Source organism: Anser cygnoides, chromosome 1, assembly GCF_040182565.1.
Source record: "Anser cygnoides isolate HZ-2024a breed goose chromosome 1, Taihu_goose_T2T_genome, whole genome shotgun sequence".
NCBI lineage: Eukaryota > Metazoa > Chordata > Aves > Anseriformes > Anatidae > Anser > Anser cygnoides.
The window spans coordinates 74426422-74440511 of record NC_089873.1 but is presented as its reverse complement, the minus strand read 5'-3'; the positions used below and the strand labels follow the sequence as shown (position 1 = coordinate 74440511).

Below are 14090 nucleotides of genomic sequence, written 5' to 3'. Positions count from 1 at the left end.
AATGAATGGCACGACAACTGTTAAATTGTCAATCGAGTTTAATGCATCATAAAGAAGTAAAACTACATTGGCATATATAAGACAAACACTTTTTTTCTTCTATGCACACTATCCACTGGACAGTCCCCTTTTCAAAATAACTACTTTTAACAGTCCAAGACACTTCTTCAGAAATTCTTCACATATTCAACCTTCCACACTTTTTTTTTCTTTTAATTTGTCTGAGAAAGAAAAAAAATCGTTAAACCTGAAAACATTTACATTGCAAGCCACATTAGAATGCATAATTGGCATACAATAACCAATGTATAACAATTGTCTTTTATTTAGTTCACTTTGTTCATCAATAAAAGAATATAAAAATCTTGTTCAACTGAGTGTTGTGTATTAAAATAGATTTGTATAGTACTGCACAGTTTCTCCCGGAGTTGTGAAAATGGTTGAAGGGACCATGTGCTGCCTAGTGATGGGTGACGGAACAAGCCTGTCCCCCGCTTGTTTGTGTTTTCTTAAATAAAAAAGAGAGAGAGAGTGAGATTCGGCACCATGTGATAGGCTGATGTGAGAGACTAGCCTCGTGCTGTGCTCTGGTGGCTTCTCGCTTTCCTCAAGTATCTGTTCTGCTAATTGATGAAGAACTCAAACGACAGAGATGATGGTATCTGGTGGGGGTGATGCTGAGAAAAAACGGGGTGCCCGTCACTCTCTTCCCAGGCCAGCAGTGGGGCTGTGGGAAGGGTGGGTGGCCTGCAGACCCTGGCAGGATCAGGAAGACTAGCTAGTGAAACAAACAGGCGTGCGAGGGTATTCTCAGGGTAATGCCAAATGCTTCCCAAATGTGCTAAAAGCCAACAGAATCTTAAAAAGGAATAGTTTCCAAAAAAAAAAACCTGAAAAAAGTAACCCCCCAAAACAGCCAACAAACCCTTACAATCTGCCGCTGCCTGTCCCTCCCCAAGAACTCTTGATATTATCCAGTAACAACCCCTTGAGGCAGTTGTTTTTTTTTTTCCTGTACCATTTCAGCAGATATTTCTGCAAGCAATAAGGAAAAAACAACAATAATAATAAAAAAATACATACAATACCAAAAGTTACAGACTTTTAACAATAAAAATGCAGTACAAAAATGTAAAGTTATCTTTTTGGCATATTATCTGTACTGTCAATAAACAAAAAACAGATATTTTTTTTTCTTAAAAAAAAAAAAAGAAAACCCCCAAAATAACCTCTTTAAAAAATGAAAGCCAACCTGCCAAGGATATCCACTGGTTTATGCTAAATCTTGCACAAAAACTCCATAAGAAAAATACACCAATAGCAAAATAAGTAAAAAGGACCTGCAAAAATGTAAGGAGTTTTACAGTCATACTTTTTTAAATACTTCGGAACGCATATACAGAAGCATCAGCATGAAAATACTTCAATATTTTACTAGAAATGCTAACTTCATACAGTTTCTTTATTTAAATATCTGCAATTCTCAACTCTAATAATACTAAAAAAAATGATCTTTTGTTTTGAAGGCTCTGTGAGTGTCCGTTCTGGTCAAAACAGCCCCAGTTCCGGCTCGCCCGAGTCAATGGAGCCAACCTTGTTCCTTTGATAAGAATCCATGTCAAGTCCTAAGTAGCTCGGTTTCTTTTGATATCACTGATTTCCCTCCCACAGCTTTCAGCCCAACTACGTCCCCACTAGCTCACTAACTCTTTGCGTTTTAAATTTTCCCCTTAAGGCAGAACTGCAAAACTGCCTGTCTCCCCACAAAAAGGATATTCCGCTTTCTATCAGCCGTACTCTTCCTGTTCATCCTCAGTCATAAATACATTAAGGCCAACATAACAAAAAAATCTCATCAGCACTGAAGGTCTCGGCAAACACAAAACCGCAGCGCGTCCCGCTCCCTGTGAAGCAGCCGCCACAGTGACCTACAAACTGGACCTTGCTTGTTCCTTGCGAGTTCCTACATGTACAAAACACGAGATTGTTCCTTCTCTCCTTTGTCTCAGTTTAATCTCTCCTTCGTGCATGGGTGTAAAGTTTCTGTTCCCCCTTCCTCGGCTCTGGCGCAGCCAGCTCTGTCAGTTGTTGCCCTGCGACTGCTGCAAGGCTTTGTGCATGGCAGCAGAGGCAGAGGAGGGTTTGATCCAGGGGACGGTGAGCAGGGAGGAGGTGGTGGTTGTCGTCATGGTAACCTGAATCATCTGCTCATTTTGGATCAGTCTAATGAGGGTTTTGAGACGTTCCAGTGATGACTGAGTCCCTTTCTGCTGGGCCAACAGGCTGCTTTTTAGCTCTAAGCATTTCTGTCAAACAAAGAGAAGGGGAGAGAGAAGGGAAGATTGAGAATACGTTCAAATCGGTGTCAAACATCTCTCCAAACATCTTTTGTGTCTCGAGTGCACGTCCTTCTCAAATGAAGTATATTCTCCTTTAGGGATAGCAAAAGCATGGTTTAACAAATGGAGCAATCACCAGTGTCACATCCACTGCAGCAGCTGTCTAAGGTAACAACACTCTTCCACGTCCAAATGCATGCAGAGGGCGTTTCTGACCTTGTCCTGTGTGCAGAAATGCCTTTTGCACTCTAGACAGGTTTTCGGCTTGGACTGTAATAGCTGTATTACTGGAAAGCCACGAAGCCACCAGTGAGGTCTCTCAATCTTGCCCAACGGCACTGACAAAGATTTGAGGGATAAACCTCACCATGATGCATTTTGTACCTGCCACAAATTTTATGGAGTCGGTACTGTGAAAGTAAGCTGTTCTCTCTAAACATGGTATCAATACGTTTCTGGTGGAAAACTTAGAATCTAAGACACTACCGTTATACCACAACAGTCACAAGAAAACCTTTTTGCTGTGGGGTGGCCAAACTGCACTCCACCATCACTTGAAACGCTTCACACAAATTTACATGAAAATGAGCATGAGAGCAGGAGCCAAACAAAAGCATCCCAAATCTCCCTCTTCTCCAAGAGGAGATGAGGAAGAATCACTAAACACCAGCTGGCCCATGAGGGACTATGTGATGGACCAAAAACCAGAGCCTGCCTGCTAGATGGAAGGGGATGGTGGCCTCTCTATCATCTGACACCTCCCAGTTTCTTTCTCCTGTTGGTCTCAGGGATCTGGCAAAACTGGTGACTTGTCCACAGATTGCTCCTCTTTGGCTACAGTGGGGTGGGGGAGTCTCCAGCTCTGAAGAGGTGGGAAGAGCTCAGCTGAAAGTCAAGTTATTCAAAAAGACACTGTGTGGAGCTGCTCAGCGATTGGTGTAGACAGGTGAAATCTCAGGTGAAAGATAAATCACATTCTGTTTTTACCAAATCATACCATTGCACCTCGGGGGGTGTATGCAAGTTCTCTCTTTAATTTAAATCTCTGTTAAGGAAAATACCAGGAATGAAACTGCTTTGTGTTGGAACAACTTTAATTGCTTTTCTCCTTTCAAGTGGACGTATCTCCAATAAATATAATCATTGGCTGATAGTACCAATTAAATAAGACTGTCTCCCTCTGAAAGATCCTGATTCTGCTTAGGTAGAAAACTTATGATTTTGACAGTAGTGACATATAAATGATAGCTGAATGCATCCCCAAATGCCTTTCTTTTCATGAACACCTCATGCTACTGCACCCTCCGAAGCGCTGGAGATATTCCATACACCAGAGTCACTTCTTCATGCATATGTTTATTTCCATTTGTGCTGGTGGCGGCTATGCACAGTTACAGGGAATATTCCCTACTGTGATGCCTTTTAATAAGTTAGTACTTTTCCTTCTTCTTTATTTTAAATGCAATAAATATTTTAGTATGCCTCCTCTAGAAAACTGCAGTGGTAAAACAAGTAGTGACCAGTTACTCCTGCAGCTGCCACTTTGATTTTTCCAGGGTAAGAAAGTTTCAAATATTTATTAAGCCTGCCATGCAAACTAACAGCTACCCCTTAAGAGTGGGCCTGAGGTGAGCTAGCCCCAGATAAGCTCCTTTCTCCATGGAGGATAGGGATTATAGCTTTTATTTCAGCCCACTCATTACTGCCAGAGATTGGTCCTCATAGCACAGTATGCGTGGGAGACATCTCCAGCAGAGTTGTGAATCCTTTTTCACTCATGGAGAGGTTGTAACACCATTTATCCTCTAAGAGAAATAAGGATGGTTATTTCTACCTTAACTCAGGAGTTTTGGAGCTGATGGACAAGCAGCTACCAATGGAACACATGCTTGTGACTGATCTTTCATCTGGAGAATGGAAATGCCTTAATGTCACTGGATAGGACAGAGCTGTGTAAGGCACTACAAGGAAGACAGGCACAGTTACTTTGTGTTTTTATGTGTGCAACAGGACTTCAGTCACCAGTGATTTCTCCTCCTCAGGCTGCCCAAGCAGTTTGCTTTTGTGCATAAAGGAAGTCCACATGTTTTTCCTCACACAGAAGTGCATGCATGCTTTAACATCTGTAGCTTTGGAGCATAAAAAAATTTCTAGCCACAAAAATACCAGTTTTTCAAGCATAAATTCTTTATAAACATCTCTGTGGGAGACTGTGTCCCCAGTCAGCAGTCCTACCTTTACTGCATTGTTGAGAAGTCGATCTTTTTCTTCTAACTTTCTGTGCTCACTCTTCAGCTCACTGCTTCTCTTTAATAACTGCCGTTTCTCTTCTTCTTTGACTATGGAACAATAACATTAAGGATGCAAAAGTTAAGAAAAGGCCATATACCAAAGCTGTGTGCTTGTGACGCCACAAAGCAGAAGCATGTATTTTGAAAGGTGAGCTTAAGGTCTCAGAAGCCTTTTGTCAGCAAGTACAGATGAATAAATCTGGAGTTTCTGTTTGCATGCATCTATGTCAACAACTAGCATGCAGGACAACCCAAAAACTATTATGCACCTTTGAGATGAACTAAAAACAACCCTTGGACCACATGTGGCCCTGGAAGTCTTCAAGAAAGAGGTGAAGGGTATTTAAGAACTGGTCAGCCACCTGGTTCAGGTTCAGTGACCCTGGGTGAAAAGCACAGATCATAACAATGCCAGACTTCTGCAAAGCTCCTTACAAATACACTCTAATGCCAAACAGCCCATTGTAAGAGTGCAACAGGGAGCAAAACAAGAATAATGGCCAATGTATAATAATACACTATCTGATACTAATGACTGTGATACCAAATAATACCAAAGCAATTACAGACTGGTATTAGTGCAGTATGTGAGATACTAGTCTGGCATCATGCTACAGACCCAATTGTATAGCTCTGCTTAGCCTGACCGTGTCTCTCTACCTCCTAGCCTGACATGATTCTGCCTCAAAATCCCATTTTCAGCCCTGTTCCCAGGAAGGCACCACTTCCATGATAGCCTCCTCCACTGAGCGAAATTCATCTGAGATCGATCTCAGATTCCTCAAATAGCAAATATGGAGAAGGAGCAGAGAGACAGAAGGGAAGAGAAAGTCACCTACTGTTCTCAGCCACAGCCCCTTATGGCCCTTTGCTTAATACTGCCATGATAACTGGTAGCATTACAACACTACTTTTGTATCAGTGCCATGAAGGATTCAAATGGTATCGCCCATCATGAGCAGAGAATCACTTCTCAAAAGCTGCATCAATCCCTACCTGTTTTATGAGTAACATAGGAGTGAACAATAGCCAGAGTTCCAGTCCATGGCACATTGTCATCTTTCTTTAACACCTATAAGCCCAGGAAACAACAGAAAGTTAGGACCTCACAAAGGCACACATTGATGTTTTTCTTCCTCCAGCCTCACAGCTCTGCAGGACCAAATCTAGGGTCCCTGTCTCATGTCTCAGAATTCACAAGCTGAAAAGTAATGAGATAATAATTTGAGTAGCACCCTCCACTGGGGCTCACTCCTTTTCACATCCATGTACCTACCAAACAGTGCTAAAGGGGGTTACAAAGCCTCTGCTTCTTGTTGCCATGACCAGAAGACATTCTTTAGCCCCTGACAAGCAGACCTCCACACTGGTGGAGTATACAGGAGTATTGTGGATGGTCCACAGGAAAACATGACTTTGCAGACCTAATCCTGGGCTTCCCTCCTCTCTACAACTATGTGCTAGAATTTCCCTTTGACATTTTCAAAGGAGCGTAACAGTGATTTCAGCGCTAAACACAAAGAACTCTAAGGCACAAAATCTAACCCTCCACTCTACAGTTTAGTGACACTGCATTGTTTTAGTAATTGTTTTACTGCTCCTGCAATCAGCATTATTCACAGCAACTAGACAAATTATCATTTCTGACATAGCTATGATCAATAACTATCATGTAATAAACATGATTTAAAGAACATGAAGTGCTCTCCTTACACCTTTCAGATCTACTGGTGAAGTGTCTGCTTCTGACACTGTGTACTCATACATAACATTTACATTACTTGTTTTGCAATCTACATGCTGGTGACTTTCTTGTCAAGAAGAGAAACAAAGGAAATGAAGAGACACTTTCAATCATTTTCCAGGACAAACCTCAGCAGATATGATTATGGTGAAGCTAGGCTTAGAATGTATATTCTAAGTTAGAGATAATAAAAATACCAGAAATAAATGTTGCAAACTGTATTAAAATCTCCTCAGTATTAGCTAATGTGGTCCCCTAAGCTGTGACCATAGTTTAGTTTAATTTAGTGGTACACAGATTCAAGGTTTTTCCTATTTTCTCTTCTCGGTGTGCTATGCTACAAAGCTGGTGAAGGGCCTGGAACACAAGTCCTGTGAGGAGCAGCTGAGGGAACTGGGGTTGTTTAGTCTGGAGAAGAGGAGGCTCAGGGTAGACCTTATTGCTCTCTACAGCTGCCTGAAAGGAAGGTGTGGGGAGCTGGGGGTCGGCCTCTTCTCACAGGTAACTAGTGATAGGACCAGAGGGAATGGCCTCAAGTTGTGCCAGGGGAGGTTTAGGTTGGAAATTAGGAGACATTTCTTCTCAAAAAGAGTAGTCAGGCATTGGAACAGGTTGCCCAGGGAGGTGGTGGAGTCACTGTCCCTGGGGGTGTTCAAGGAAAGGTTGGACCTGGTGCTTAGGGACATGGCTTAGCGGGTGACATTGGTGGTAGCGTGATGCTTGGACCAGATGATCTTGGAGGTCTCTTCCAACTTTAATGATTCTATGATTCTATGTCCCATGTAGCTTACCTTCTGTTGGCACTTTGGACAGACCCAAACCCCCTTGGGGGCAGTTTTGAGGGGTGGGTCCAAGCAGTTGAGGTGATATGCCCTGGGACACGCGCCACAGGGCTGCAAGTTAATGCCACGCTTGCAAGCAGTGCAGTGTTCATCGTGGTGGATCTCATTCTGCAAGAGAAGAATGGCTTGGGTCAAGTCAACCCATCGAGCACTTCTCCCTAGGCAGCACTCACAGGCACTATTCCAGCAGCCAGGCTCATTCAAACACAAAATCTACTTGTCAGAAGCACCCTGGCAGCTGTAGAAGACAACAGATATAATGGTGTATGACAGCAACAAATACAAATAAACAAACAAGCCAGAAGCAAGTTCCCTAAATTGAAATAGATAGAAAAATAAAAATCAACTACTCAAACACAGGAAGGAGTAAACTAATATAGCCAGTTTGTGATGTTAGAATTATTTCACTTGTTCTTGATAATGTGTCACTCCAACACGTGTATCAACATGGGCAGCTCTACTTTAAAGTGTGGGTAAAAGTCAGTATGTGGATCACTTGTCCTTCAAGTCCAAGGCAGAAGGAAGCAAGCAAGCAAAAGTTTCTGGGGAAAAAGCACAGTTCCATGTTTTATGCATGATGCCTCAAAGAGCAGTTAAGAAAACAGTATGCTCGAGTATAGCTTTTCCCTATGTACCCTTCTTTTGAGAACTCCTCTAGAGGGCTCCTCTGTCCCTCTGTTCTCCCTTTTGCTAATTGTTTTCTGTTCAGACTCTGACGAACTATCTCCAACAAGACTGATTAATACTTTGTCTGAAGCAATATATAACATGAACTAAGACTCATCAACAAAGTTACAATGTCATGTAGTAAATAGCTATGCTAATCTGGTGGCAATGTTAATTACTCTTTGTATAATTAAGTGCATTTTAATAGAGACTGATTTTGAAACTCTCATGGTTTTGTGAATCATTATAAAGAAAATCTAAATTTTCCTAATATTTTTCCAGCAAGGAGAATAATAATGTTGTATCTTTGTTAATTCCAAACGTATATTTTCACTTTTAGGGATACTAATTATAATGTTTCATGATAATTTTAGTCAGGCTTACATCTTGAATTCGAAATCAGTCTTGTCAAAAAACAAACCAAACCAACAAACAAAAAACCCAACTCTCCAAATATTACTGTTTAAAAATTATCTACTCTAAATTTTTAAACTCAAAGTAAAGAGATTTAATATATATAACCTATAATGGTAATTAATTTTTCTTAAAATATTCATTAAAAAACACAAATCTGGAATAGCACTTTCTCAATTAGGGGATTCTACAAAGGGATTAAACTCAAGCTATGTACACGCAAGCCCTTGAGATTCTGCCTCTGAAATTGTAACTCTGAGGTGCAAAGATTTACATAAATGAGAAATATTTCACAAAAGTAGTATGAAAGGCAAAGAGAATACTGCAATTCTGTGGTATAGATAATCAATAATCAAAAATTAATCAAATTAATCAAAATTAATCAAAAAATCAAAATTAATCAAAAAATAATCAAAAAATAATTCTACAATAATCAGAAGAAAGTTCTGAACTACACAGTGATGATAAAAGACACCGGTAAATACACAAATTTTGCTACACATACCTTCCAGAATTGATCCTCATTTGCTAGCATGTGAAAGAAGGGTAGAGAACAGATTAGTGGGAAATACATCACTGCAATGAATGCTAGTTCTCAGCTATGGGAGTGCTTTTAGTCAAGCTGTGATGTGGGACATTGTCAAAATTAACGCAGGCAGAAAAGAATGCAATTACAAATAGGAGAATGAGCAGCAGCAAGTATTTTTCAAATTGAGATTTTAAAATTTACATTGCAGGAATCCAGCACCCAAAGGTCTGGTAATACGAGAAGCACAGATACTATTTTCAGTTTTCAAAAAGTTTCCTGCGGAGCTCTTCTCTGCATGTCACTGGTCTGAAAGTCTTTCTTAAGGACTTTAGGCTGCTGGGTGTTGAACAGTCTGGCCCTGAACCAGCAAGGCACTTAAGCAGGTGCTTAACTTGGAGTACAAAAGTGGTGCCACTGACTTACTGTTAAATGCGTTTAAATGTTCAGCTGATTCATGACTGAAGTGTTCAGCTACTTGTGGGAGAGAGTTCTGCGTTATCATCAGCTCTTTATCATCAAGCTTCTCCCACCCAAAATGCTGCTGTTTTCTGACCTTCTGATGAACTGAGCTCTGGTGATTGCATTCACAGCCTGATAGGAACAAGAAGCATCAGAGCTCTCTGGAAAACAGGCCAAGCCTTTCATAAAAATATTTGTGACATTGATCCCACTTTGATCCAAAAATAAAAACTGAGAAAATTTTAACAGCTTTATGGAAACTGCACAGTAGCTTGTGATTTTTTGCTGCTGACTCATAAGAGACTGGTACATGCTGTTCCAGTGACAAACAGCTGATGGAGAGGCCTTTCTTTGGATTGGAGTGGTGACAAATATACTCGTATTTCTGTCCTTAGCTCCTTCGGTTCCCTCCCTGATCACAACTGGGAATACAGCTGTCCCAGTGTGAGCCCACATATACTGAGCAACCTGTGAGTTGCACACATAGAAGATGCAGACACAGAGACACCATGGTCACACACATGTAAAAAGAGGAACATAAGAACAAAGGAACAGCTTCACCTAAGTTGGACCAAAGACCCAAGGTCCTTTGCTAAGAGCATCTAACTCTGCTGCTCAGGCAAAGTGCAAGAACTGGGCAAGCACAGCATAAATTTTTATACTCCAGAAGCATCTTCCCAAATGCTAGCAGTCTGTAGTTTATGGGTTTCCCTAACCTGGAGTTTGCATCTTCATCTTTACATTTAACAGACTTAGATAGATTTTTCTTCCATAGATTTGTCTGCCTTTTCCAACAATTGTAGCTTCCTTTGGCATTCAGTTCCATAAATAACCACAGACTTATCTGCAGATGTCACTACATATACACAAATACACACACAGAGATCCATGGGTATATGACACCACGATTACTCAGGGGGCATAAATGTTATTCAGATAAACAGAGGCTTGATAATTGAAGAGTCTTTTCTACAAATGATGTATGTCAGGGGATGTGACCTCATTTCAGGTAAGACATTTTCAGATAAATGAATCCTGATTAACTGACATTTTGCTGAAAATTTACAAGAAATGTTCTCTTCTGTATTTCTGGAAATGACAGTTGTTTCCTGTACTTCATAGAGCTTTTTTTAGTTTGTTTATTTCTCTTTTCAGCTCAGTTTTGTTGTGAAGTTCTAGACATTTAAAACTATGTCAAACTATGCTTTCTAGTTAAAATTAAACCGAAGATGGATTTTTTTAAGGAGTGTTTTATAGCAGAAGGGGCAGTCAGCTATGCTCTAAAGGCAGACAGCTACACCTCTGCTATTTCAAGCTGTCTGGGACTGCATCTGCCTTCGGTCAGAGCTTACATCACATTGTGCACAACAGTGCCCAGAGCATGTAAGTAATTACAACCTCCAGAGGTGGGAGGGTCTGCTCTCAGGAAGTTCAGTGTAAAATTGACAGAATCTGCAGAACCCCAGCACAGATTCTGGAAGCTGGACAAACCAAAGATACAGGAACCAAATAGGAATTAACAATTAAGGAGAGAGCGCCGTGGCTTCCAAGCAGCTCCGTGACAGGCACATTGCTGGAACTCTGTCCCCTGCCTCCTTCCTTGCAAATCAAATGGGAAACATGTGGAGGAAAGAAGGTCAGAGACGTCAAATCCTAACTTAAAAGAAATCTATGAAGGGGCTGGCAGCATGGCTTGCAAACATTGCCATTCCCTCCAGATATATGTTTACCAGGGAAAAACAAGTGGTATGATAAGACAAATAAAAATTATAAGTTTAATTTTCAGGCTAAAACTGAGCTGGGAGTAACATTCTTTCAACTGGAGCTCACATGAGGATGGGCTCCTGCTAAGAGGCATGTCATCATAGCTGTTTACCGTATAATAACCTCTCCTGTCCTCTGACACCTCATGCACTAGAGGCATACAGTAAGTACGCCAATTGTCTGCATCTAGCACATGAAGTTTTGAAAGTAGAGAAGCATCGTCGCATTTAAGATGGTGATCCTGTGGTGCAGGAATTCAAGGCAAGGCCAGAAAGGTGACTCAAGCACTAAACATGACACTTGACAGGCATACCAAACAACCACTGAAAAACTGTCAAAACTTCAAGACTTAATTGAAATTATTCCTGTAAATACTCCTAAAATGGAAATAATATTTGGATCAGAAAAAAGCCTGCCTTCCCTTACCTCTAATGCACAACAACAGAGCCCAAGTTAAGAAGGCAGCACAAGGGCAAGGATATAATCACACTTCTCTATTTTCTTTTTCTCCTCTTCTGTAATGCAACTAAAGTTTCTTGCCTTATCTCTTAAATTCCTACATGGGCCTCATCTAAAGAATTAAACTGTACTCAGTGTTGTCCTTGTTTCATCTCCCACCTCTCAACGCTTTGCCTTCTCTATATGTTGCACATTTTTCCATGAATGAGCTCTTCTCATGAGCTATTCATAATCTTCAACAAATGGCTCCTCCGAGTTGTTCATTCTCAATGCTTTTACCAAGAAATTTTCATTTTCTGAAGTTCTTATAAATACAAGGTTGGAAGGCATCTACAAGGCCATCAAATCCAGTTTTATGTCTCCACCTCTTGGACTGAGAAAAACTGTGGTTTTCAGCAGTTGTTTTTAAAGCTAAAGATATGGTATATTTCTAGCCCTTGAGGATGGAGAACAGCTTCTTAAAGTTGACAAGAAGAGGCAAATGAAAAGTCCAGAATATAATTTTTTTTTTTTAGATCCCAATTTTTCAACACATGCTTTTAAGCAGTTGGAGTTGGCAATACTCTCTTCTTGAATCAGTCCTCTAACTTCATGGTGCTTACAATACTAGAGATCAGATTTGCCATTGATTGCAGAGTCTTTGGATCAGTTTCTATACAGCCCTGACCTTTAGCTTTATCCTTTATCCATTTTTGCAAGAAAACCATCTATTTTCACTCCACGCTAAAAAGCGCAGGAACCTTACACAGAGCAATGCCCTATGGTATCCTAGTAGTAATTCCTATGAAATCCTGCTAATAAATATTTAATGTGTCATCAGAGCAGTAGTATATTCACTTAAAAATATGCTTACCTCTTGTTGAAAGGAACAAGGGATTATTCAAATAATTTGATGCAAGGCGTTTCCGCTGCAAGGAAAAAGAAACCATAGCATCACTGAAAGCTGCTCTAGTTGTCTCTTACTGTTCCATATGGCTATACTTTCTATGAGTTTCCTTTATACATAACCAAGTATCCAGAAGCCAGTTCAGTGACTTAGATTATTCATTGCTAACCCCTAAGATAGCTATATAAACAGTTGCATTATTTACCTTTCTAACAAGTTCTTCACAGAGCAGTTTTACATGCATTAGATTTTATTAACAAGCGAGAAATGCAAATTGCACATTATTGACTGAATTTCAGTATATGTTCTAGGCAACTGAAACAGTAACTCCAAACCTAGCAGATAACATCCATAAAGGAAAAACTGCATAATAAATTGTTTCTGTGAGATGACATCTTTATTTGCATATATAGAAATGGAGATGGACTTCCCACCTGCAGAAAAACATCACTATCCTCTGTGACACTTGCCCACAGTTAGTAGAAACATACTTCATTTGTAAGCTATGCATTAGAACCCAAGTGAAGTATTTCTCTTTCAGAAGTTAATGTATATGACCTCTAGAAGCTTGCAGTCATTTCAATCTGCTGTGGTTATTAAAGACCTTCAAACTTGCAAACACAGTCCACTGTAAACCTGACTGAGATGTTTAACGAACTGTAATGCAGTCCATCAGCAGCTTAGAAGATGGTAAAAGCTGTTGGTCAATAGCTACCTGGGCTTCATTAACAGTCTACATAACCCTTAATAGGTCCTCTAAGCCATCCTCCTACAGCAGGACTGGAAACAGTACCATTTTCCTCCATTAGATGTTAAGTCTATGCTTAGAGGAAAAGTAGTTTTTTTTTGCTAATAAATAATTTATTCTGTGATGAGTAAACTCTTCTTTTATAAACGGATGCATGGCAGTTTTTTAAGGAATTTTGAATCGATGTTTCTTCAAAAAATATCCAGTTTGAAACTTAACCCTTTCCTATGCTGAAGGACAACAACAAAGAAGCTACCAAGAGTGGGAAAATAGAATGGTATCTCAGAAACATTTTCAGAAAAAGAAAAAGCTTTGCAAATGAAAAGCACAACATTCAATTGAAGACATAAGACTGTGATCACATTTTTGTAATCAAAGAAGTTAACATTAACACTACGGATGCTGAGCTCCTGCAGTTTTGAGGGGCATTGGCAAATAAAAAGTCTAATTTATATGCAATTTCAATTTAAACAATCATGAATTAAAGATCATTCTGTAGACTAACCGTAAACTAAACTGCACCAGAATGCCTGAAATGCCACAAAATACCTCAACTCACTGATTAGCAAATCAATCTGAGCAGCTAATTGATCAGTGAAAAAACATCTGCCTCCATTTTACTTGAACGGCATTCCCCATGGTCAGTACTTAATGACAGCTCCTAACGAGGACACAGCTTATCAGTCATAGGACTCTTTTACAGACATTTCTTTCTCCATGCCATCCTTCACTTCATGATATGCTTTTGAGAATAGATATAATAAGGAGTATGAACTAGGGGTGCAGCAGACCTCCTCCGTCACCCCCTCCATGGCTGCTCCAAGACAACTGAGTTTCTCATGAATGTTGATTAGACTACAGTCACAAAACTCGATTGTAAGTTATTTTAATAAACTCATCAGGACAGAAAGGCCTATGAGAAGACACTGCAAATGTAATGGTAGCAAGC

At 40.1% G+C, this 14090-nt stretch overlaps 1 protein-coding gene across 6 annotated transcripts in view; it reads right to left on the bottom strand.

Moving 5' to 3' along the window:
- Positions 1–20: 20 nt before the first annotated feature.
- PHF21B (PHD finger protein 21B) overlaps positions 21–14090 on the bottom strand; it is a 171492-nt gene continuing 157422 nt past the window's right edge. For all 6 annotated transcript variants that reach the window (XM_067000093.1, XM_067000086.1, XM_067000072.1 and 3 more), the window contains 6 exons: positions 12361–12415; positions 8802–8824; positions 7166–7324; positions 5627–5702; positions 4575–4678; positions 21–2306 (listed from right to left, as the gene is read on the bottom strand). In XM_067000093.1, the coding sequence (XP_066856194.1) occupies positions 2082–2306; positions 4575–4678; positions 5627–5702; positions 7166–7324; positions 8802–8824; positions 12361–12415 (642 nt within the window). In that variant the 3' untranslated portion in view covers positions 21–2081. The remainder of the gene's footprint in view (positions 2307–4574; positions 4679–5626; positions 5703–7165; positions 7325–8801; positions 8825–12360; positions 12416–14090) is intronic.